Genomic DNA, 23904 nt, shown 5'->3' with positions numbered 1-23904 from the left:
ACTCTGGTAAATGCTGGAGAGAATGCAGAGGAAAGTTCTCAGGTACCTTCTCCAGAGTTTGCACGTTTGCTGCAGATCACTGGTGAGCTTCTGCAAGAATATGTGAAGGCAAATAGCGTGCAAATGGCTGCAGTAGATAATGATGGTGTGGCTGATGTATGCATGGGGACTCCTTTGTTGCTACAACAGCTAGCAGATTTTCATGATCGTGCTGCTATCTTCTTCTTTACTGGGCGTATTCCGTTGTTGCCTCGTCTTAGAGCATGGTTGGGCCGTTTGGTGTCGCCTGAGGCACTTGAGGAGATTTATGATGGTCCGAGAGGCTTTTATGAAATACTTTTTCGCACTTCGGAAGCCCGTAGGGCAGTCTTGGAGCAGGTGCCACTCTTTTTGGATGGGCAGTTGGTTCATGTGGTTCCGTGGAAGCCTATGGCAGAGTACCAAGATATGTTGCGCCAGGCTTGCCCAGTTTGGGTTGAAGTGAAACAATTCCCACCAATGTTTTGGCGTGTTTTACCAGATCTCATGCGAGGTATCGGTGATGTCTTGGTGGTACCTCGAATGACATCTAGAAACCGAAATCGTCTATGCATGTTATGGGATACTGGGAGACCTAGGCCGACACATTTGCGTGTCAATATGGTTGGGCTGCAACCTTTAATGTATGAATTGAGGTGGGATACATTTGCTGGCCACTGTTTCAAATGTGGTAAGATGGGTCACTTTGTCTCCGAATGTCCTAAGAAAGAACAAGTTGTTGCTACCAAGGATATCGTTGATGGGCAGTTGCCCGTGGAAGATGAGCATGATGCTCCTTTACATGATGCCCAGCACATGGATGTACATGTGGATGTTCATAATGAGGTTGAGCAGCCATGGGTGGAAGTACGTGGTAAAAAGACACGATTTGTTGCCCCGCGGGGGGATTTCTCAGATGCTGTTTGGCGGGGGCCTTTGCGTACTCATCAGGGGCCCTTACATACATATGCTCGTCGCCCTTTGGGTTCAGGTGCCCAACAACAGACCAGGATTGAGAGGCCGGGAGGCCAACTTTCTCAGGGTTCAGGGGCTCTTGGGGTGGATAGAGTAGAACGCTATCCTATTAGAAGTCGCCTAACAAAAGAAGCACAACAACAATTGCCTCTTATGTTTGGTTCGAAGGGTGAGGTCATCTCGCCATGGGATGGTCATTACCCTTTGGCACGTGCTCGAGAACTCCAAGGGCAGTCTGAGATCACAAATACCATGTCTAAAAATGCAATGCTTCAAAAGGTTCGTGATTTGGTAGATTGTCCTGGGCCTAGTACACGGCCTTGTTGATTCCTTTTCTTGGAAGGCTCATGAAAATTGTACAATGGAATGTAAAGGGTATTTCTTCGCGCCAAAAGCAGTTCAGGCTTTGGCGTACAACTTTTTATCATGGTTGGGATGTTTTGTGTGCAGTTGAACATAAGCAGCATAAGTTGGCTGGCAAAGCCTATGTATATAAGGGGTTTCATGTTTTCTACAGCGGACATCCTGCTTCGCAGTCAGGTGTTATGTTTGCTGTTCGTTCGCAGTTTCAGCCTTCTCTTGTGATTCAAGATGTTCATGGAAGATTTCTAGTGATACAGATTGTTTGGGATGATACGCCTTTATGGTTATTAGGGGTGTATGCTCCAAATAATGCTCGTGCACGCCGTTTGCTGTGGAATGACTTGTGTGCTCTTTCAATCTCTCATCCTGGTTTTGTGATGGGAGACTTTAATATGTGTGTCTCCGAGGAGCAAGCCACGTCGCCTCATTCTGTAATGGATGGCCCGGAGAGAATGGCGTGGGAAGCTTTTGCAGCAAGGTCGCTAAAACAAGACATGTGGTCTTGGTTGCATCCAGATGAAAGGGGTTACACTTATGCCTCACAACAGTTTCGGGGCACTTATGCTAGATTGGATAGGATGTATATTTTACATCAAGATCTCTTTTTGCCAGAGGTTCTTACTATGATGGTTGATCAGCAACAGGTTTTGTCGGATCATTGGCCGCTTGTATTTGAAATGGTCTATCATCCTGTGGATGCATATAAAGGCTTGTTGGGACGCTTGCCTTTGCGCTTAAATCACACTTTTTTGGAGCATGAAGTTTTTGATATTTATAGCGTCAGTTGATACGACATTTCTCCACAAGAGTGTCCATGGCTGATTATCATGCTTGGCCAGTGTTCCTTACCAACACTCGGAAATTGGCGCGGCATTATGGTCTTGCTAATGCCTCTATACAAAAACAGCATGTGGCTCTTCTTGAGTCGCTTTTAAAGGGCTTGCAGGCGTTCATGTTTACAGACTCTATGGATGCTGAAGTTGTGGATGCCATAGAATGGCTGAAAAAGGAGCTATCTAGGGTGCAGGAAGCACAATATGTTCGCTTTAAACTACTTGCACGTCTTGATGCTTTGCGGGATGCTAACTGTCAATCTCATCGCTTCTATGATAAGTTGCATCAAAAACATATGCGTGAGAATATTGTTAGGCTGATGGATGCCCAAGGCAACCTTGTTACTCAACCTTCTGAGGTTATTCAGCATTGCATCAGGTTTTATGAAGATTTGCTTGCCCCTCGAGAGGATGTCTCGCCGGCTGTCCTGGCTGCAAGGGAGTCATTGTTTGCTGAAGTACGATATCAAGTTGACCCTGATGTGGCGGTGCAGCTTGATGCTCCTATTACTCAAGGGGAAGTGGAAGCTGTTCTCTCCAAACTTCCCATGGGAAAGAGCCCTGGTTGGGATGGTTTGACAAATGAGTTTTTCCGAAAATATGCTGATCAGCTCGCAGAGCCTTTGACACTTATTTGTCAAAGAGTTTGGGATGAGGGATATATGCCTGCCGATTGGAAGTTGGGCATACTTCGTTTGTTGCCCAAAGTCCCTTCGCCTACTTCTTTAGCTCAATGGCGCCCAATCTCACTTATGGATATCATGTATAAAATCTTTACAAAGATTTTTGCCAATCGCTTGCAGAAGGTGCTTCCTACTCTTATTCATCCATATCAATATGGATTTGTGCATGGCAGGAATATTTTGCATAATATTCTTAATGTTCAAATTGGAGTGGATTATGCCAAGGCAAAGAAGCAAGAGATTGTGATGGTGCAGTTGGATCTTGAAAAAGCTTTTGATCATGTCAGCTGGTCTTTCCTTTCTCAGTTAATAACAGCCATGGGCTTTGGTCCCAAAATGGCTAATTTGGTGCATTTACTTGGCTCTGGCTATCACGCGGATTATGCTCAATGGAGGACTTTCGGATGGTATTTCTCTCACCCGTTCTCTCCGGCAGGGCTGTCCTCTTAGCCCTCTTTTCTTTGCCATTGCCACTCATCCTATGTTATCTCGCCTAGATGCTATGGCATCGCATGGTGAAGTGGTTGGTTTGCATCTCCCTCATGGCAAGCAATTGGTTGCTCAAGCCCTTGCGGATGACACTTTTATGTTTCTCAGGGCCGAAAAAGCCAATATAGATCGAGCAATGGAAGCTTGGAATAATTTTGCATTGGCTTCTGGGCTGAAAATAAATTCAACAAAATCAGCCCTCATTGTATACACGGAATTTGATCTTGAGGCATTAGGGTGGCAAGGCCGTGTGGTGCATACAGGAGACATTGTTCGTCATCTTGGGTATCCGGTGGGTGTGGATGTGGACCCCCAAGCGCTTCTTGCTTGGATTTCTGCTCGGATCTCGGATAAATTTATGTATTGGAAAGCTCAAGGGTGGCCTATGCATGTGAGGGTTAAGATAGCTCAGGTTATTATGCTTAGCATGATTTCCTATTTTTTGCCTTTGCTACCTTGGACGTACAAATCTCTTCTCCGTTTGGTTGCTCCCATTCGGTTTATGCTGTGGAAGAGGCAAGGAAATATTATGGGTCAAACATGGATAGCTTGGAATCACATTACGACGCCCAAAAGAATGGGTGGGGCTGCTTTACTGGATGTCCGCTTGCATATGGTGGCACGTAGGTGGGCGCTTTTTCAGGATATGTGTTTGCAGGAGCAGCCTTGGGTATTCATGGCTCGTGACTTGATTGAGTTGGAGGGATTGTCACATGGATGGACACGTGTGCAGGCTTCATGGTGGGTGTCATGTGCACAGTGGGTATCTACCGTGTGCTATACGCATGCAAGACTAGTTTCGAGGCTTGGGGAAGCTTGGAACTAGGCAGGCTGATTGACGAGCTGAGTTAGGGATATACTAACGGGCGGGCAGCCAAGTTTGGACGCCCGATGACCGGCCAAGAGCCTATAAAAGGGTGGCCAAGGTTAGTTATTAGAACATAGAGAGTCTCGCGAGTTTGTGAGAGCTCTATGGTCTTGGAGCCTGGATCTAGTGCAGACGTGCACCTGCTTTATGCAGCCAAGGCCGGCAGTAATCTCGTGGCCCGCGAGGGCAGCTTCGTGGCGGTATGGGACGTCGCGAGGAGGAGATTGGTCGGTACGTCATCCTAGTTAGCTCAGCTCGTGGCTCGGTGGGGACAGCCAAGACTGTGGGCTTGCCCACGGCTGTCATGGTTGGGAGGTGAGTCAGGCCTGCACCCCCTTTGTTGTTTGTTGTTCGTTTGTTTGCAAGATTCGAGTTTCGAACCAAGATCGATCACGAGGGGATCCGTGGGGATTTGGCCTGGGCGCTGCCCACTTGGCCTAAGCGTCGCCTAGGCTGGCTGCCTTAGCCTAGCGCAGGCAGCCTAGGCAGCCCAGGCCAGGCCGGCGCCCAGGCCAGGCAGGCCAGGCGGGCCAGCGCTCATGTCAGGCAGCCGGCGCCCAGGCCACACACAGCAGGCTGGCGCAGACGTTGGAAAGCAGGCCGGCAGCAAAGATGGCGAGCGACCCCTGCACGTGTGACGTGTGACGCCTGCAAATAGCCGACGGGTTAATTCAGGAGAGAAAAAAAAAAAAAAAAACAGAAGTAAAGCTTACGTTTTTACAAGCTTTCGTTTTTTTAAAAAAAAGTTTAAATTTTTTATAAAAATTTAAAAGTCATCTCTCCTCCAAGGTCTTTAAGGTTTCCAAGGTTTTTATTTTTTTAAGACTTTAGAATATATATATCCATATATATATATATTAAAAAAAATATATATATATATATATATTTATTCAAGAAAAAAAAAAGAAAAAAGGAAAAAAAACACAAAAGCTAAAAGCAAAAGCTAAGCCTAGCTTTTCGAGTTTTTTTTTGGCTTTTGGGAAACCTTTATTAACCCCCTCTAGTGGGCTTCTTACTTATGTCATGTGCACAGTGGGTATCTACCGTGTGCTATACGCATGCAAGACTAGTTTCGAGGCTTGGGGAAGCTTGGAACTAGGCAGGCTGATTGACGAGCTGAGTTAGGGATATACTAACGGGCGGGCACCCAAGTATGGACGGGCGAGCGGCCAAGTGTGGACGCCCGATGACCGGCCAAGAGCCTATAAAAGGGTGGCCAAGGTTAGTTATTGTATTATAGAGAGTTATGTCATGTGCACAGTGGGTATCTACCGTGTGCTATACGCATGCAAGACTAGTTTCGAGGCTTGGGGAAGCTTGGAACTAGGCAGGCTGATTGACGAGCTGAGTTAGGGATATACTAACGGGCGGGCACCCAAGTATGGACGGGCGAGCGGCCAAGTGTGGACGCCCGATGACCGGCCAAGAGCCTATAAAAGGGTGGCCAAGGTTAGTTATTGTATTATAGAGAGTCTCGCGAGTTTGTGAGAGCTCTATGGTCTTGGAGCCTGGATCTAGTGCAGACGTGCACCTGCTTTATGCAGCCAAGGCCGGCAGCAGTCTCGAGGCCCGCGAGGGCAGCTTCGTGGCGGTATGGGACGTCGCGAGGAGGAGATTGGTCGGTACGTCAACCTAGTTAGCTCAGCTCGTGGCTCGGTGGGGACAGCCAAGACTGTGGGTTTGCCCACGGCTGTCATGGTTGGGAGGCGAGTCAGGCCTGCACCCCCTTGCTTGTTTGTTGTTCGTTTGTTTGCAGGATTCGAGTTTCAAACCAAGATCGATCACGAGGGGATCCGTGGGGATTTGACAGTGGTATCAGAGCATACCTCGTGAACGAGCAAGTCGGTAGGTAGAGAAGAAGAGGTCGAAGTACGGTATGTGTTAAAAAAGCTTGCTGTTTTTTCTGTGCATACTGCAGTTTTCAGATTTTGTATGTGTTTTTTCTTCATCAAAGAACCCCATGTTGATGGGAGATGGTAGGTTGAATAGGGTTGACTGCTTTGCAAAGAAGAGGCCTTGTGTGCAGTCGCATACATTGCAGGGAGAGAAAACAGAAAAAAAAAAAAGAAGGAAAAAAAGCATGATGCTTTTCGTAGCTTTTTGGCGCAAGAGAGAGAGAGCGAGAGAACTGCTGGATTGGAGTGTTGCTGGCGGGTGTGCATACTGGTCGAAAGAGCCCCTGCTCTGGCGGGCGCCCAGGGTCGTGTTGGCAGCTGCGTAACCATGCGGCCTAAGCACTACATGACTAGGCGGCCCAGCCAGCTTGGTAACGCCCAGCCAGGCCAAGCGGGCGCCCAGGCCCAGCGAGGCAGGCGTCTAGGATTATGCTGCTTTGTGGCCACGCCTACGCGGGCTGGCCCAGGCGCAGGCTGGCGCGAAGGACCAGGCGGACACACAGGTGGCGACGGCAACCGTCCAACGGGGTGGCAACGACGTTTTTTCAGACGGGACCAGAAAAAAAAAAAAGGCAAAACAGCAAGCGTGTGCGCCCAGCTCGATTCAGCGCTCTGCTTTTTTGCTTATTTTTACAAACGTTGAGGGTCCCTAAGGTTTCCAAGGTTTAAAAGTGTTTAATTTTTTTTAAAAGACTTTAGAATATATATATATATATATATATATATATTCGTGAAAAAAAAAACAAAAAAAAAACACAAAAGCTAAGCCTAGCTTTTCGAGATTTTTTTTTGGCTTTTGGGAAACCTTTATAAACCCCCTCATGTGGACTTCTTGCCACACATCTCTCGAGTTCTCAAGTTCTCAAGTTTTCAAGCTCTCAAGCTCTCGAGTTCGTTCGCACTTTTGTTGTGCAAAGACCAAATTTTCTCTCCACGTACCCTCTTCACGATGTCGACCCAAGAATCAGAGTTGGAGCCCCTCGTGGAACGCGAAGGCTTGCCGGCTACGGAAGGCACTGATGCCGATCTTTTTGTGGCCAGGCTAAGGCAGCCAGCCTAGGCGGCGCTTAGGCCAAGTGGGCAGCGCCCAGGCCTACGTAGCCTAAGGCAGGCGGCCCAGGCCAGCGCCACGCCAGCCACGCCTTGTAGGGCGGCCAGCGCAGATACCACATCCGGCTGGCGCAGGCGCGTGCAGGCTGGTGCGACAGTTCTGGCGCCGGCAGCTCCCCACGTCAGCAGCATCGGCCAGCTCCCCACGTCAGCAGCAAGCGCCGGCTAATCCAGGCGCCAGGAGGGATGCGAAGAAAAAAAAAACACACGTAAGAAAGCAACGTTTTTTTCATGCTTTCGTTTTGTTTTTTTTTTAGGGGGAGGTTAAAATTTTAAATTTTAAAAGAACCCCCTCTCTAAGGTTTTCAAAGGTGTCTATTTTTTTTAAGAAAACCGAATATATATATCCATATATATATATATATTAATAAATAAATATATATATATATATTTATTCAAGAAAAAAAAGAAAAAAAAACACAAAAGCTAAAGTAAAAGCTAAGCATAGCTTTTCAAGATTTTTTTGGCTTTTAGGAAACCTTTATAAACCCCCTCACGTGGGCTTCTTGCCACACATCTCTCGAGTTCTCAAGTTCTCAAGTTTTCAAGCTCTCAAGCTCTCAAGCTCGCTCGCACTTTTGTTGTGCAAAGACCAAATTTTCTCTCCACGTAACCTCTTCACGATGTCGACCCAAGAATCAGAGTTGGAGCCCCTCGTGGAACGCGAAGGCTTGCCGGCTACGGAAGGAACCGATGCCGATCTTTTTGACGAGTTTGTGTCAAAATCAGATTTCCAAGAGTTCAAAGTAGCTCTCGAAGCTTCTTCGTCGGAACGTCAGGCACAAATCGCAGCCCAGATGCAGGCTTTGCAGAACTCCATCGCTCTCTTGACCACTACCCTCTCTACTTTCTCGGGAATGGATACCTTGGCTTCAGCTTTAGGCCCCAATATTACTCCGGAACCGTTCGGGGGCGAGCAAAAGCAGCGAACCAAGGAGATCGTGGACACTTGGCTACACAAGTGGCAAGTTCACTTTCAGTTTCATCCATATGATGATGGAAAGAAGATACAGTTAGCAGCAGGTTTCCTGTCCGGCAAAGCTTTGCTTTGGTGGAAGGAACTGAACCCAAAGCCAACGACTTGGGCACAATTTGAAGATATTTTCAAGAAAGAATTCCTCAAGAAAGAGGATGATTACGATGTTGTTGCCCGGTTTTCAGCTTTGACCATGACCTCGCAGCACCTCACTTATGAGGTCTACCTCCAGAAGTTTCGTGACTTGCAGATGAAGGCTACAAAGATGGATCCCACTACTCTGTTGGGGTTTTTCGTAGCTAGTTTACCCGACTCGTACCGATTACAGGTTAAAAATAACAAATGTAAAACATTGGACGAGGCCATTCATTCAGCTCGTATCTATGATGATACGATGGTCTCTTCCAAGTCAAAACCCGTTACCGAGCAGGGGAACAAGCATAAAAGAAAGTTCTCCGCACCTATGGCTAACACGAATGAAGGCAAGTCTTCGGACCAACCTTCGAAGAATACAAGTTCGACACCAGCGAAGAAGAAACGACTCCTTAGGGCTTTGAAGCTCAAGAAGGAAGGACGTTGTTTTATCTGCGAAGAAAAAGGACACATGCGTAATGAGTGCCCAAAGAAAAAGGGTACCAAGTCAAACGCAGGACCCAAGCCAAAGGCAGCAAACCAGTTGTCTTTGACAGGTACGTCAATTACTGTACTTTCTCGCCCTAGTACTTGTTCTGATTGTCTGTTCAATTCTAAGGTATTTGGCATGCATGATCTTCTCCGAGTTTATGGAGAAGTGAATGGCCATAAAATTCACATTCTTTTAGACCCTGGCAGTTCGCATAACTTTGTTAACTACAAACTTGTGCAGAAATTGAGTCTTGACACGACACTCAGCGACCATACCTATGAGGTACGTCTACCTGCGGGCAGACAAGTTTGGGATCGCAAGGTCGAGATGCTTCCAATCCAGATTCAGGACTACAAAGATACTCTGGAATGCTATGTCATGCATCTGGAAAATGTAGACTTGTTATTAGGGATTGAGTGGTTTAAGACTCTTGATGTCCAGATAGATTGGTCTAGTCATATTTTTTCTTTTCAGCATAGGGACATCAAGTATAGTATTTTAGGTGATTGTATCCATCCCTCTCAGGGACCTCTTGTAAATACAATTGATTTTGGAAATATAATGAATTCTTCTTTGTACACCGCTTTCCATTGTGTATTGATTCCACTTTCTTCTTTTCTCATCCCTTCATTGGATGTGAATGAATTAAGTGTGTTTGAAAGCAAAGAATTACAGAAGATACTTGATTCGTTTCAAGATGTATTTCCTAAGGAACTGCCATCGGGTTTACCACCTGAACGGGCAGTAGATCATCGTATTGACTTGATCCCTGGTGCTCATCCTGTGAGTATTCCACCTTATAGGATGAGCCAAGCTGAGGAAGATGAGTTGGCTAAACAACTCGAAGATTATTTGAGGATGGGCCAGATCCGTCCAAGTAAATCACCTTGGGGTGCACCTGTGTTGCTTAGAAGAAAAAAGGACAATACTTGGAGAATGTGTATAGATTACAAAAGATTGAACAAGCTGACAATTAAGAACCGTTATCCTCTCCCTAGATCAGATGACCTAATTGACCGGTTAGCAGGAGCGAAATATTTCACGAAGATAGATTTGCGTACTGGCTACCACCAGATACGTATTCATGAAAGGCATGTCGAAAGAACCGCCTTTCGGACTAGGTATGGCCATTACGAGTTTCTCGTATTACCGTTTGGGTTAACCAATGCTCTAGCCACTTTCCAGCAAATGATGAACGATCTTTTTCGTGAACATTTGGGAAAATTTGTGGTGGTGTTCCTCGATGATATTTTGATATATAGCCGTACTCTTGAGGATCATGTCAGACACCTCACGATTGTCTTATCTATTTTAAGACAGAATCGACTATATGCTAAATTCAGTAAATGTGAGTTCTTTATGACCGACATCATTTACTTGGGACACAAGATCACTAGAGATGGATTGAGCATTGACTATGACCGAGTTCAGAAGGTTTTGGACTGGCCTATACCGCGAACAGTGAAACAACTTCGTTCTTTTCTCGGTTTTGTTGTTTTTCTTAGGAAATCTGTACGGGAGTACTCTCAGCTCACACTACCGATGACCGACTTATTGAAAGGTCGTGGACGTAAGTCCAATCAGCCTATCACTTGGAATAACGATTTGGATATGGCCTTCAGACTTTTGAAAGATAAAGTCAAGGAAGCACCTATCTTAGCAGCCTGATCCTAGTCGGCCTTATGTTCTTGAAACTGATGCCAGTGACTATGCTATTGGGGCTGCTTTATTTCAAGATGGTAGACCGGTTGCTTTTGAAAGTAAAAAGCTAGACGACACTCAATCTCGTTGGCCAACCCTTGAGAAGGAGCTTTATGCTGTGATTCATGCTCTCAAGGTTTGGAGACATTATTTATATGGCTCCAAGTTTGTGGTATTGACTGATCATCAGTCAATCAAGTATGTGTGTGATGCGGATGATTTGAGAGGCAGGAAAGCTCGTTGGGCAGAGTTAATGCAAGATTTTGATTTTGAGATCCGTTATCGGAAAGGGTCCATGAATAATATTGCAGATGCGCTTAGTCGGATTAAAGAGGTGAATACTTTGTCGTTCACCGAGATTTCTACTGACTTATTTCAGTCATTGAGAGGGCTTTGCAGGACTGATAGTTATTTTGGTCCATTTTGGCAGAAGATCCAGGACGGGAGCTCATTGATTGACCAAGACTCGGTGACTGAGCAGTCTACTATTCAGGCTGCAGGAGGTCAGTGGATGATTCGGAATGGTTTACTATTCCGTAATGACAAAATTTGTGTACCACAGATCCCGGACATTAGGTCCAAGATTCTGAGGGAGTGTCATGACGCCCCTTCTGCTGGACACCCTGGGGTACACAGGACACTATCATTAGTGAAACACACTTTTTATTGGCCGAAGATGAAAGGGTATGTAGAAGATTATGTTCTCAAGTGTCAGATTTGTCAGGCAAATAAAGCTGAACGCTTTAGACAGGCTGGGTTGTTGCATCCTTTGCAAATCCCAGGTAATAAGTGGGAAAGTATTTCCATGGATTTTATTACCGGATTGCCAAGAACACATCAAGGCCACGATTCTATTTGGGTTGTGGTAGATCGCTTGACAAAGATAGCTAGATTTTTACCGACCCGGAAGAATATTACAGCTACGCAATTAGCTCGGCAGTTTATCGAGCAATTGTTTAGACTGTACGGGTTACCGCAGGACATAGTCAGTGATAGGGACTCTAAGTTTACGAGTGACTTTTGGAAACTTGTTTTCGAGAAGTTGGAAACAACTTTGAATTTGAGTTCCTCTGATCATCCTCAATCTGATGGCCAGACTGAAAGAGTGAATCAGATTTTGGAGGATATGCTTCGAGCATATGTATCCAAAAGACAAAGTTCATGGGAGGATTATCTTCCTATGTTAGAATTTGCTTATAACAGTACTAAGCATACGAGTACAGGGTTTAGTCCTTTCATGCTTATGTACGGTTTTCAACCAAGATCACCTGTTACAGTAGGATTCTCAGGACTTCAGCATGATGCAGCACGTAATTTTTTGCAAGATATGCAGGAAATGTTACAAGTTGCAAAGGAATCTATTAGAAGTGCTCAAGACCGAGACAGGTTTTATTCTAATAGACATCGTTCACCTAGAGAGTTCTCTGAAGGAACGATGGTGTATTTGCGAGTTCCGAAAGATTCCGAGACTTTACGGACAGGTAGATCTCCGAAATTATCCCCTAGATACTGTGGACCATTTCGTGTTACACGACGGATTGGTTCAGTTGCATATGAATTGGATTTGCCTTCTCATGTGAAAGTTCATCCTGTATTTCATGTCAGTAGACTTAAGGAAGTACTGGGTGGAGCAGATCAGTTAGTTACTCCTCAAGAAATTATAGATGTCCAGGACATGACATTTGTTCCGCACGAACCTGAAAAGATTCTTGGCTTTCGTGAACGAAGATTGCGTCATACGCTTATCACGGAATACAAGATCAAGTGGAAGGATCGTGTTGAGGAGGACGCTACATGGGAGACATTGACTTCTCTTCAGAGAGATTACCCTGGCTTTTTAGTGAGCTCAGGAGTGAGCTCTTAGAGGAAGGGGAGTATGTCATGTGCACAGTGGGTATCTACCGTGTTCTATACGCATGCAAGACTAGTTTCGAGGCTTGGGGAAGCTTGGAACTAGGCAGGCTGATTGACGAGCTGAGTTAGGGATATACTAACGGGCGGGCACCCAAGTATGGACGGGCGGGCGGCCAAGTTTGGACGCCCGATGACCGGCCAAGAGCCTATAAAAGGGTGGCCAAGGTTAGTTATTAGAACATAGAGAGTCTCGCGAGTTTGTGAGAGCTCTATGGTCTTGGAGCCTGGATCTAGTGCAGACGTGCACCTGCTTTATGCAGCCAAGGCCGGCAGTAATCTCGTGGCCCGCGAGGGCAGCTTCGTGGCGGTATGGGACGTCGCGAGGAGGAGATTGGTCGGTACGTCATCCTAGTTAGCTTAGCTCGTGGCTCGGTGGGGACAGCCAAGACTGTGGGCTTGCCCACGGCTGTCATGGTTGGGAGGTGAGTCAGGCCTGCACCCCCTTTGTTGTTTGTTGTTCGTTTGTTTGCAGGATTCGAGTTTCGAACCAAGATCGATCACGAGGGGATCCGTGGGGATTTGACAGTGGGACATTGTGAATGCGGCTCATCCTGTCCGTATTCGCTCATCTCACATTTTATCGCATATTCTCCTTTCTTGGCATGAAGTTCTACTATTGGCTCGGTGGGATCCTGGTCATGAAAGACTACTTTTGAACTCTTTGCAGTTCGAAACATTTGTGGAGTCGCGTGTCATTGTTTGGCCAGACAGAGATGCTTCACGCATACGACTCAACCGCATGGTCAGGTTAGGCTTGGTTAGAATCCGAGATGCTGTGATACCTGGTCGTAACAGGCTATATTCGTTTCGTCGTATTCGGCAGCACTTTAGGGTTCCTCGGACATTTCAGCCACTATGGGTTGACATCATGCATGCAGTTGAGCCTTTTACTCCATTGCCTCAGCCATCTGCAGATCAGCCTTGGCTTGATTGGGCACTATGTAAATCTGGTGACTTGATATCACTTTCTGCTAACCAGGTCTATCATAAGCTCGTATCAGAGAAAGATTGGGTTTCAGCCAAGGCCAATAAGGTGTGGGGATTGCACAAGTCTAAATCATGGTGGCAGAAAACTCTTATGCGTGGTTGGCAGTCTAAACTCCCTTACCAAGGTAAGGTTTTCATTTGGAGGATGTTGGTGGGAGGGTTACCTACACGGGATCAGCTCAGCCGTCGTAAAATTACATTGGCCTCTTGCTTCTTCTGCACGACATGCACTGAAACAGTTATGCATCTGTTCATGAGTTGTCCAGTGGCCCGTCAGATTTGGTCTTTTGTCTCTTGCGTTTGGGAGGCAGTAGAGAGGTCTACTATTTCGGCTCATCAGTGGATATTTGGGATTTGTCCTCAAGTCATTACTTCGGACAGTCACCTTGTGATATTCCATTTCCTTAGATGGACAGGACTTTGGCATATTTGGACTACACGGAATGGGTTCATCTTTGATTCCTTGTCTGGAATACATGGGCACATTCTACGTATCCGCGGTTTGCTGCTTTGGCAGTTTTCTTCTCTTCTCTCAGCTCAGCTACTGGATGCAGATGTTATTTCGTTATGGTCTACGGCGGCTCGGCTGGCTCATCTTTGATGCTTTTATCTGGGATGCTTATTCGGTTAGGAGGCTTTCTTATTAGTGTACAGGTTTGCATGGTCATAATCCTTTAGAGGATCTTTTGTGGGGGGGTTTTTTTTGGGCCATAGGTTCTGTGTGAGCCAAGTGGCTGATGTACTTTCTTACATATAATATAAAACACCATTTCACGAAAAAAAAAGAGTGTACTAAAGACCCCATGGGCCTATGAGACCAAAGTGATACAATAATGTCTTTGGCATATCTCATCATGGAACGGAAATAAAGTAGAACAAATCAAAACTATCTCACTGGAGTGATAGAAAACTGTCCATGGAAATCTCATCATGGAATACAGGGAACATGAAACATGAGAGGAGCATTAAACCCCAATAGATGGTATACAACTCTCCAAAATACCAAGCATGAGAGAGAGAGAGAGAGAGAGAGAGAGAGAGAGAGAGAGAGAGAGAGTCATGCACGAAGAGCTGAAGCTCCCTCTCTGCGTGCCTGTCGCCCCTGCGCCCCCCCCCCCTCCCCTCCTCCCCAACATCCTTGGCTCAGCTGTGCCCCTGCCCCCTTCGCCAGCTTCTCCCCTCCGCCTCTCTCTCCTAGTGTCTTCTACACCTCCCAATGCGGCGTCTTTAATGATGTGTGAACACACCAACTTATAAACATGATAAGCCACTTTCATGATAAAAATCCCATAGTGTTCATGCTGCATAGCCATCTTTCAGGCCAAACTTTGCCAGCAAATGCTTCAGCTTTCTTTTGTGGAAAAATCCCCGTTCACACCTTGGTTCCGTTAAGTGTCTGAAACACTGGTCAAGACTAGTGAAGGGACCAAATGGTGACATCCCCTCCATCTTATAAAGCAGTTGTCCGCTACTGTATAAACCTGATACCATTGAGATATCCTTCAAGAATAGCAGATGCACTGCCAATCCATAATATTTCAGCCATAAATCTAGATCCACGATACGAAGTCAGATACGGGCACAAGAGCCAACCGTATCAAGAAACAAATTGTATCCATATCCTGAGTTAACAACTTTGATAATAACTAGACAGAGGGACGAGCCAACTGTGTCCCAAATATTCATAACTCCATAAGCCAGATAATAACTAGACACAGGCACAAGAGCCAACTGTGTCCCAAATATCCATAAATCCATAGGCGAGATGATAGCTAGACACATGCACAAGAGCCAAATGTGTCCTAGATATCCATAAATCCATAATTGGAGTCACCAACTCCTCTCACTGGAGAGAGTCACCAACTCTTCCATGAGTTTAGATACTCACTCACCAGAATCACCAACCCTTCCATGAGTGCAGTATATCATAAGATATAGTTCATTCAGCATTGTGTTGTACAATCTCTCTCTATTGTGCCACCCCCCCCCCCCCCCCCCCCGGGCGCGTGTATCATTGTCATGGCTTGAGCTTCCATCTCATCTCTCTTCTTGCACTCTACTCCTACACACCTATCATGGATATCTTTCATCCTCCATAGCTGCATGTGTCATTCTAGATGCCAATAGTAGAATAAATTTGACAATTTTAATGACTGTCCGGTGGCTGTCCTAACAGCATTTAAGATTCTAAGCATGCCACTTGGAACATGAATCTAATGGACTCTTGTTATGCTTCCGTGTTGTAGGTTATGGCTAATGTTCTCTGCTCTGACGGTGAACAAGACCCTGACGTTCTGGCAGCAAATGCAGCATCTGCTGCTCTGATGGTCTCAGATATTCCTTGGAATGGTCCAGTTGGTGTGGTGCGAGTAGGCCGTGTGGATGGAAAGTTGGTGGTCAATCCTGATATGGATGAAGTAAAGAAAATACCCTACCCTTAACTTGTATGATGTCCACTAATGTTTCCCTTCGGAAGCATTGAGAAGTTCCTTTTTGCTGAAAGTAATATGTTAAAAAAATTAAGCTCCTTAGAATGCTAGGTCAATGTTCATTGTGTGTGTTCATTCTCTTAGGCCATTGCCTCAGCGCACTGATTATTTCATCTCACTCATGCATCCTATGTGACCCTGTTAGTGCAATGAATGTGAGAACAAACTCAGATGCATAGCGGAAGTTTTTCAGAACACCCAATATTTCAAAAGTATTCCTACTTAAACATGTATTAACACAATAATATGTACAACTAAATGTTCCGATGTACAAATGATCATCAATCTGCTGATCTAAGCCCAAGACTTCTGCTGGTCAGAAATAAACACTGGTTGCAGATGCATCCTGGCTCTTCCTTTTTTTTTTTGTCTAAAGGCTGCTCGCTGGAGAGGAGAGCTTGCAGACTACTCAATGCATCTGAGGCCTCCGTAGGCATGTCGTGGCACATGCATCCGAGGCCTGATGCCCGCTTTCATCATAGAATGAGTCATGATGAGATAAAATTGTTATTCATCCCTTCTTAACGTTTGCAATGTATGTGCAGCTTACTCTAAGTGACCTGAATCTGATTTATGCTTGCACGGTGGACAAAACAATTATGATGGAGACTCAGGCCCGAGAAATATCCAATAATGACTTGAAAGCTGCTTTCCAGCTTGCACATGCAGAGGCAGGGTGTCTCTTTCTGTTGGATGGGTTTGTTCTCTAAGTATGAATATGAGTTAAAGTATGTAAAGCTACCGACTTGTTGAGTTCACACCATGCATTTGGCAAACAGGCAGCAAAGCTTATCCTTCCCCAAATACAACTGGCATCTAAAGTACAGAATCAAAAGAGGTCGGTTAAGACTGTTACTGTGGACAAAGATGTGTTGGGGAAGATCAGGTCAAAGGCAGAAGTGGCAATCAACGCTGTCATGGGAAATTGCTCTTATGGAAAGGTTAGCTTCTTTATGAAGGTGTGCATAGTCTATGAAGTCATGCATCTTTGCATGGTTGCATTTCTCACATGCTAGGAAACCTGGACTTGCAGTTTGAGCGTGGCAAAGCTTTGAGCAACATTCAGGATGACGTTGAGATCATGCTCAAGGAGGAGGGAGATGAAAAGAGTCTGAAAGTTTTACCCCTTGCGTTTGATCAAGTCAGAAAGGAGGTAAAGTTAGCTGTTGTTTATTTTAGATTTCTAGATTTCTTATATTTGTTAATGTTGTTAGCAAATGTTTTGGTAAGACAGGTGTGTATGCTAGTGCCCTAGCATTTCTGCCTGTAATTGCATCAAAATTTTCAAGTGTAAAGAATATATCTGCCCCCTTCTTCCCCCGCCCCATCCCCCGTGGTGAAAATTTCTGGGCGTCTGTGCATGTGATGATTCCCTCAGTGGTGCTTCAATTGCAAAGCAAATGTTTTTTGGGAGGAATGTCACAAGTCACAATTTACACTCTTTCTGAGTCAGGTCTCATCATCTCAGCCTATCTGATCCATCATGCTTTAAAACTTAGATCATTTTCTGTAAGTGGGAGCGCTACTATAAAGTGTTTGCTTCTGACCCTGCTACTTTACCCCTCTTATGAACTTGCTCTCAGTCAAGACCTTGCACCCCCTAAACTGCAGTTTGTCTCTATAATACACCAGTTATTTGTCCTGAAAAGTTTGTGCAAGGCTTCTTAGTACTGATTAAACACCATTGTAATTCCACTCCGAATACCATATAAAGATTTTGCTAGTCTTATAGGGGTTATCCATAGTATGTGGTGTTCTCTGTTCTAGTTGGAGGTTGACTATCTTCTTGAGTTAGTACTGCACTTGGACATGCTATGCTTCCACTGTGTGGGGATCTTCCATTCCAAAATTTTGAGGACCTGATTTTTTGTTCATGACTGGGCCCGGCTGTGTTAAAAAAAAGATGTATAGGTTGTTTTCTGTTAGGAGTTGTCCTGCTTTTCATTCTCACAGATTCAGTGGGGAAAATTTTGCAAGGGGCTGGGGACTGCCAATGTAGCATTTAGACACCACATATATTATGCAGATGATGTCCATCTGGCTTTATTCTTTTCATTTGGCTTGGTTAGTTCACTCCTTTTTGACATTTAGGTGACAAAAGCGTGCAGGTGGTAAGGAGGAACATATTTGAAAAGGGAGAACGAGTTGATGGAAGAAAACTGGATGAAGTGCGGGACTTGCAATCTGAAGTGAATCTCTATGCACCATTGCATGGATCGTCATTATTTTCAAGAGGAAATACACAGGTAGTGAGGTTGGTTTATGTGGCCAGGTTTTTCACATTACATTTGTCTTCTTTAGGCCAAAAAAGTGCCCCTTTCCAATACATTTTCTGTGGAGGACTTTCTTGTTCTTTTTATCGACGAGGCATTGATTGTGTACTTGATGCATCACCGGAATGTAGATAAAACCTGCCTTTCTTAACCTTCTATTGATTGTTAATAAAGCACGTAGCAGAAACCTCGCTTTACTTGAGCCATCTGTACAAGGAGTGTGCTTGGACTTAGAACTTTTCCACGGGCAGAGCTAATTGAGGGGCTCCCTGCCCATGGAAGGAGGGGATCATGGTTGCTTGTTGTTCATGGACCCCCCCCCGCCCCCCCCCCCCCCCCCCCCCCCCCCCAAGAAAAAAAGGAAAAAACTGTCCATTGGACAGGGGGTGTTGTAATTTCTCTGAACATAAGTTTAAGATCATAGGGACTTTCTGAAACAGACAAACAATATAGGTTTTGAACAAGTTTTTGAATTTTTCGACCCTTAAGGGGGAGGTTCTTTGTGCTTCTAGAGGTCTACATAGCATTTGCAAGGGCCAAAGGCTAGAGGTCAACAAGAATATGTGGAAGGAGGTTTTTTAAGAGCCTTGTACAAACTGTAGGAAGGAGTTAATTTTCAAGAAAATGGGGATCTCCAAGGTATCCATTATTATCTTCTTTTCTGGATTCTAAAATGGAATTAATGGCAATAATAGTTGCCTTTTGGGGAATTCATGACTTTCCTCTACTTTTGCAATACATGTATGACAGGTGCAATGCACAGTGACACTTGGTGCTCCAGAAGATGCTCAGAAGCTGGATTCATTAGTTGGGCCTCCGAAGAAGCGGTTTATGGTGCATTATAGCTTTCCTCCCTATTGTATCAATGAAGTTGGCAAATTCATGGGATTAAACCGACGTGAAGTTGGTCATGGTACAACTCCTCTGTAACTTGATTTTGTTTGGTTTGTGTAACTTAGTTCTCATCTCTAGTGTGGAGCATGAAACAAATGAAGAAGAGTATGCTGCATAGCTAATCAGGTCTTATATGTATGTACATATATGTACATGGGGGTGAAATTTTGTGGTACCATCCTTTCTGTTTTTCAATCAAGTAGGCAAAATTTTCACAAGCTTGAATATGTAATATTTTGCTGCTAGATGTTGAAGATACCTGCGACCTGCTGATTTAGAGAGCAAGACAAGCACATCATAACCTGTAGAAAGATTTGTGACCATTGTTTGCTGATGACTAGGACCCTGCAACTTGACAGGGGGAATGTTTCAATCTGTTGATCACAATGTACACGTCAGCTCCAACTGAGGAAAATTGATGTGGAGAAGGCAAGCTCCATGTTACCCATCCTACATACTGCCTTCAGTTTAACGATACAAAAAATACAATACACGGGTGTGGCATTTGGTAGGCTGAAGGCCTGTGGAGATATCAGCTCCAGCAAATTTACTGCCGTGGTAGACCTCACCTTCTGCAGACTGCCACCTGCTCCTCTAGTGAGGCCCACTCTTTGGGAAATTGCGGGACGTCCTCTCTAGGTTCCCCCCTCAAACCTGTTATGGCATCCCTCCCATAACACCTGCTCCCCCTGGTGTCCGCCGTGTGCTTAGCTTCTTGCATTGTCTCCTTCCAATGCAGGAAATAGTGTCAAAGTCTAGTGTCAGGGCTGCCAATTTTAGTAAGAGATGTAAACAAACCTAAAACGTATAAGTATACCACCAGTAGATGACACAAAACTATATATTGTATGGTTGCTAGTTAGGGTGTGAAAAAGTCTAGAATTGTTCTGATTAAGAATTTGCTAAATCGTGTATTTCATAACTTATACCTAGTTGGGTTCATTGTGATTTAAAATTATAGTGCCAAGGTAGTAGGATCAATATTTCTGGGACCAGTGGAAGCAGCAAAAAGTCTTCCCTTAGCAAAATCTATTGAAGTGGAGGTAATTTATGTTGGGTTTATGTGTCATGATTCAGGTACACTTGCAGAGAAGGCCTTACTAGCCCTCTTGCCTCCAGAAGATGACTTCCCTTACAGTGTCCGTGTGACTTCAGAAGTGATGGCATCAGACGGTTCATCCTCGATGGCAACAGTTTGTGGAGGTAATCGATCCTTTGATATGCTTTGCTTTTTACCAGTCTTATGATGAAGACAATGTGTAACTTTTTGTTGGGTTCTGAACCCCAACTAGTTGTAAGGGTTCTTTGTTGGCGCTGATGGTTTTTCGTTTTTCCTGTTTTTTTTTTAAAATTGGGGGGGGGGGGTGGGGGTGGGGTTGGGCGGGTTGATTAGTATCCAATTCTTTGCAGTATATTTTCTTGTGTTTTCCTTGCTGGTGTTGTTTGTTGTCAAATTAGTGCAATTATTCTCTCAATTTGTAAGATTTAATGCCAGGGCTTGAACCCTGTACCTGTGCATCGGCAGGCCAGGTTGTTACCATAGGGGCTAGGGTTTAACTGTGTAACTTTAACTATGTATGCACTGTGATTTTATGATCCAAAAATTACCAAGTTTTACTCTCTGATATCTGCCTTGTGGATGTACATGTCAGGCAGTCTTGCACTAATGGATGCTGGAGTTCCTTTGCGTAGCCATGTGGCTGGAGTTTCCATTGGACTAGTTACAGCTGTTGATGAGTTAACTGGAAACATTACAGATTACAGGCTTTTGACAGATATTTTGGTAATAACAATATATCAAACATAAACATCGGTTTCTATGATGTGCACACCCCGCACCCACGATGGGACATCTAAATAAAAAATTTTCGACAATCACGTAGTCATTGTCTTTATCTCTAATGATGGTTTTGTACACGTGACTAATCTTACTGAATATAGAGGTCATGACTTCTGGGCATTTCATGCAGGGACTTGAAGATCATGTGGGAGATATGGACTTCAAGATTGCTGGCACAAGATCAGGAATAACTGCTATACAGTTAGACATAAAGCCTAGTGGCATCCCTTTGGAAATTCTGTGTGAAGCTTTGGAGCCAGCTCGTGTGGCACGTGAGCACATTCTTGAGAGCATGGAACAAGAAATTCGGGAACCAAATACTGAACAGAAGCAGAATGCCCCACGTAAAGGTAATATAGAGGACCCTATTATATAGTAATCCCTGATTTTGAAGTGTGCTTTCAATCCAGTTTTCAAGGTCCAGTGCTGCCAAGGTTTTGTAGGGGTGGTGTTTTGTTGTAATCATGCTTAAGTTTTGTTTGCTTAGTCATGTTGAAATCTTTATTTGTTATTTCACAAATTCAATGTTACTATGGAATGTGGTGTTCTGTATGTAATCATGCTTAAATTTTCTTTGCTTAGTTAGGTTGAAATGTTTATTTGTTAATTCACAAATTCAATGTTACTAAGGCATATGTTGTTGCAAGAAAAGGTTATTTCTCCATCCAGCGAGAATATGTTGGCCGTCTGATTGGGCCTCAGGGAACCACTGTGAAGAACATTGAGCGAGTTACAGGTACCTCTTTCAGTGTGTTATTGATCTACTCATAAGGATAAAGAGTGGGATGTACCACTAGGCCTGTGTGTATGTGTATGTATGTATGTACACATGTAATGTATGCATGGAATGCATGTGTGTGTGGACAATACTGACACAGGATAAATAGATTTTGCCTCCCATGGTTTAGTATTTGATTTCAGCTGCACAAGTGCTTATGAAAAAGCTACCGTTTCCCTTGTTGAATTATTTTTTTAAATAAAGAGGTACTTTTCATCCGTAGGCGTTCGAATAAGTGTCTCAGAAGAGGGAAGGGTTTGTGTGATAGCAAGAGACCAAGCCAGCTATGATCAGGCAAAAGACATGGTAAAGTAACTTGGTGAGGCCTGCAATATAGCAAAACCAGTCAGGATTATGCTTTGCATGTTTTTCCATCTTTTGTTTGCAATTAATATGGAGAGCTTGGCCCTTTCCAGGTTGATTGTACTCTTGGAAAAGAAATTGAGGTTGGACACATGTACAATGGGTCTGTGGTTTCAATAAAAGACTTTGGTGCCTTTATTGAGATAGATGGTGGATACCAGGGGCTGCTCCACATATCCGAGCTTTCACATCAGAAGGTTTCACTCACTGCTTGGTCCCTTGAAGTTGGTTGTGAATTTCTGTGCACTGTTTAGTCACCTTTGATCATTGGTCCTTTTTGGGCAGGTTGCTCATGTCATGGATGTAGTAATGCTAGGGCAGAAGCTGAAGGTCATGTGCATAGGGCGGGATGTGCGGGGCAATGTGAAATTCTCATTGAAAGCAACACTACCTTCAGCATCATCGGCAGTGAAGAAGGTGGAAACTACCACCACCGTCTCAACTGAGGATTCAACAGCCACGACAAAAACTGAGCGCGAAGTTGTTGTGTATGAATTTCCGTCCGAAAAATCGAAGGTCATGTGGAGCAGATCTAGGCTAACTCAGGAGAACAACGCCCAGAATCAGATGCATGACAAGCACTCAAAAATGCGTGGCTCAGAGGATCATAAAGATGTCACAACACAAGTGCCGGTTTCATCAACAGGAAACAACGATACTGTGAACGAAGCGGTTCCATTGAGTTCGCAGGACGCAAGTCCTGAAACAAGCAAGGAATTACTAGACATTGGTGGCGAATACCTGGTAACTGTACATCAAGTCAAAGCGTTGGGTGCGGTTTTGAAAATGGGCAATGGAGAACTCGGCAAACTGTTTTTTGATGAGGTGAGTTGGTATGTTTTCTTACAAATTTTAGCTCTTGGAAGTGCATTCTAAGGTCTAAACCTAGTCAGCATTTTTCTTATGATATTTCCCACTTTTGTTATTATGCTGTTATGTTTAAGGCTGGATACACATCATGGCCGCTCCATCATCGGGCTCATCATGGCATGCAATGTTGCTGGTTCACTCCTAAAGAGGGGACGTGCAGCTTAAATGTTGACCTATCTCACTAAACCGAACTTAATCCATCATGCTTGTTTTGCAGGAAACGAAATCATCAAGCGTGCATTTAGGTGACCAATTGCTCGTCAGATGTAACAAAATCGATCAGACAGGACGGCCAGTTTTTGCATTGGTCAAGTCATTGTCAACTTAATAAAACAGTATAGTGAGGCTGTGTTTCATAATCTTAGAGCCAAGCTGAATCCCAGCTTTCATTTATATCTAAATGTGCTTTAGCTATAACACTAGTGTCTTATTCTTTCCTCTAGCACCATCAAGCTGTCAAGGAGATTTGCGATAATGCCAATTTTGGTAGAGGGAGGTAATATTTCAAACCCCTTGTATTAAAAGGCGGTATATGTAATGGCATAAAAAGTGTATAGATTGAGGAGGAAAGTGAAGAGGTAAAGTTTACGTGCTGTGTTTTGATACTTCCTCTCGCTCCATCATGCTCGGTCTTCACCATGAGAAGAAAGGAGTGAGGCGAGGTTTTGCATTTTCCACATTATCACGACCAGTTTGGCATACCCATGAGGAAATAAGCTTCATGGGGTGGTAATTGATAAGACTCTTTTGTTTAGGGAATGGACATTGTCCTGGGGACCGCAGCTGAAAATGACATTGAAGTGCAGGTCTTCCTGACAGCTCAGCATGAGGTACAGTTTCTGCAATTGATGTGACAGGCCAGGGTTTCTTCAACTTACAAATAGACACTTTAAACCAATTTCAACAGCTATATTGCAAAACCATTGCCTTCTCTCTTGTGGGTGCACAATCCTTGCTCCA

The 23904-nt window shown here is 44.5% G+C and overlaps 1 protein-coding gene across 5 annotated transcripts in view; it reads left to right on the top strand.

Annotated features, from left to right (window-relative positions):
- The window catches only part of LOC147628505 (polyribonucleotide nucleotidyltransferase), a 34237-nt gene extending 10700 nt beyond the window's left edge, over positions 1-23537 (top strand). For all 5 annotated transcript variants that reach the window (XM_086813674.1, XM_086813678.1, XM_086813675.1 and 2 more), the window contains 14 exons: positions 15684-15854; positions 16472-16597; positions 16706-16867; positions 16960-17079; positions 18035-18172; positions 18950-19112; positions 20171-20296; positions 20746-20876; positions 21064-21283; positions 21586-21669; positions 21935-22017; positions 22128-22271; positions 22360-22899; positions 23162-23537. In XM_086813674.1, coding sequence (XP_086669800.1) covers positions 15684-15854; positions 16472-16597; positions 16706-16867; positions 16960-17079; positions 18035-18172; positions 18950-19112; positions 20171-20296; positions 20746-20876; positions 21064-21283; positions 21586-21669; positions 21935-22017; positions 22128-22271; positions 22360-22899; positions 23162-23272 — 2319 coding nt within the window. In that variant the 3' untranslated portion in view covers positions 23273-23537. The remainder of the gene's footprint in view (positions 1-15683; positions 15855-16471; positions 16598-16705; positions 16868-16959; positions 17080-18034; positions 18173-18949; positions 19113-20170; positions 20297-20745; positions 20877-21063; positions 21284-21585; positions 21670-21934; positions 22018-22127; positions 22272-22359; positions 22900-23161) is intronic.
- Positions 23538-23904: the final 367 nt, after the last annotated feature.

Source organism: Cibotium barometz, chromosome 19 (assembly GCF_041138505.1).
Source record: "Cibotium barometz isolate CiBa-2024 chromosome 19, ASM4113850v1, whole genome shotgun sequence".
Classification (NCBI taxonomy): domain Eukaryota; kingdom Viridiplantae; phylum Streptophyta; class Polypodiopsida; order Cyatheales; family Cibotiaceae; genus Cibotium; species Cibotium barometz.
The sequence above is the reverse complement of the archived record's forward strand: the minus strand, read 5'-3'. Positions and strand labels throughout refer to the sequence as shown.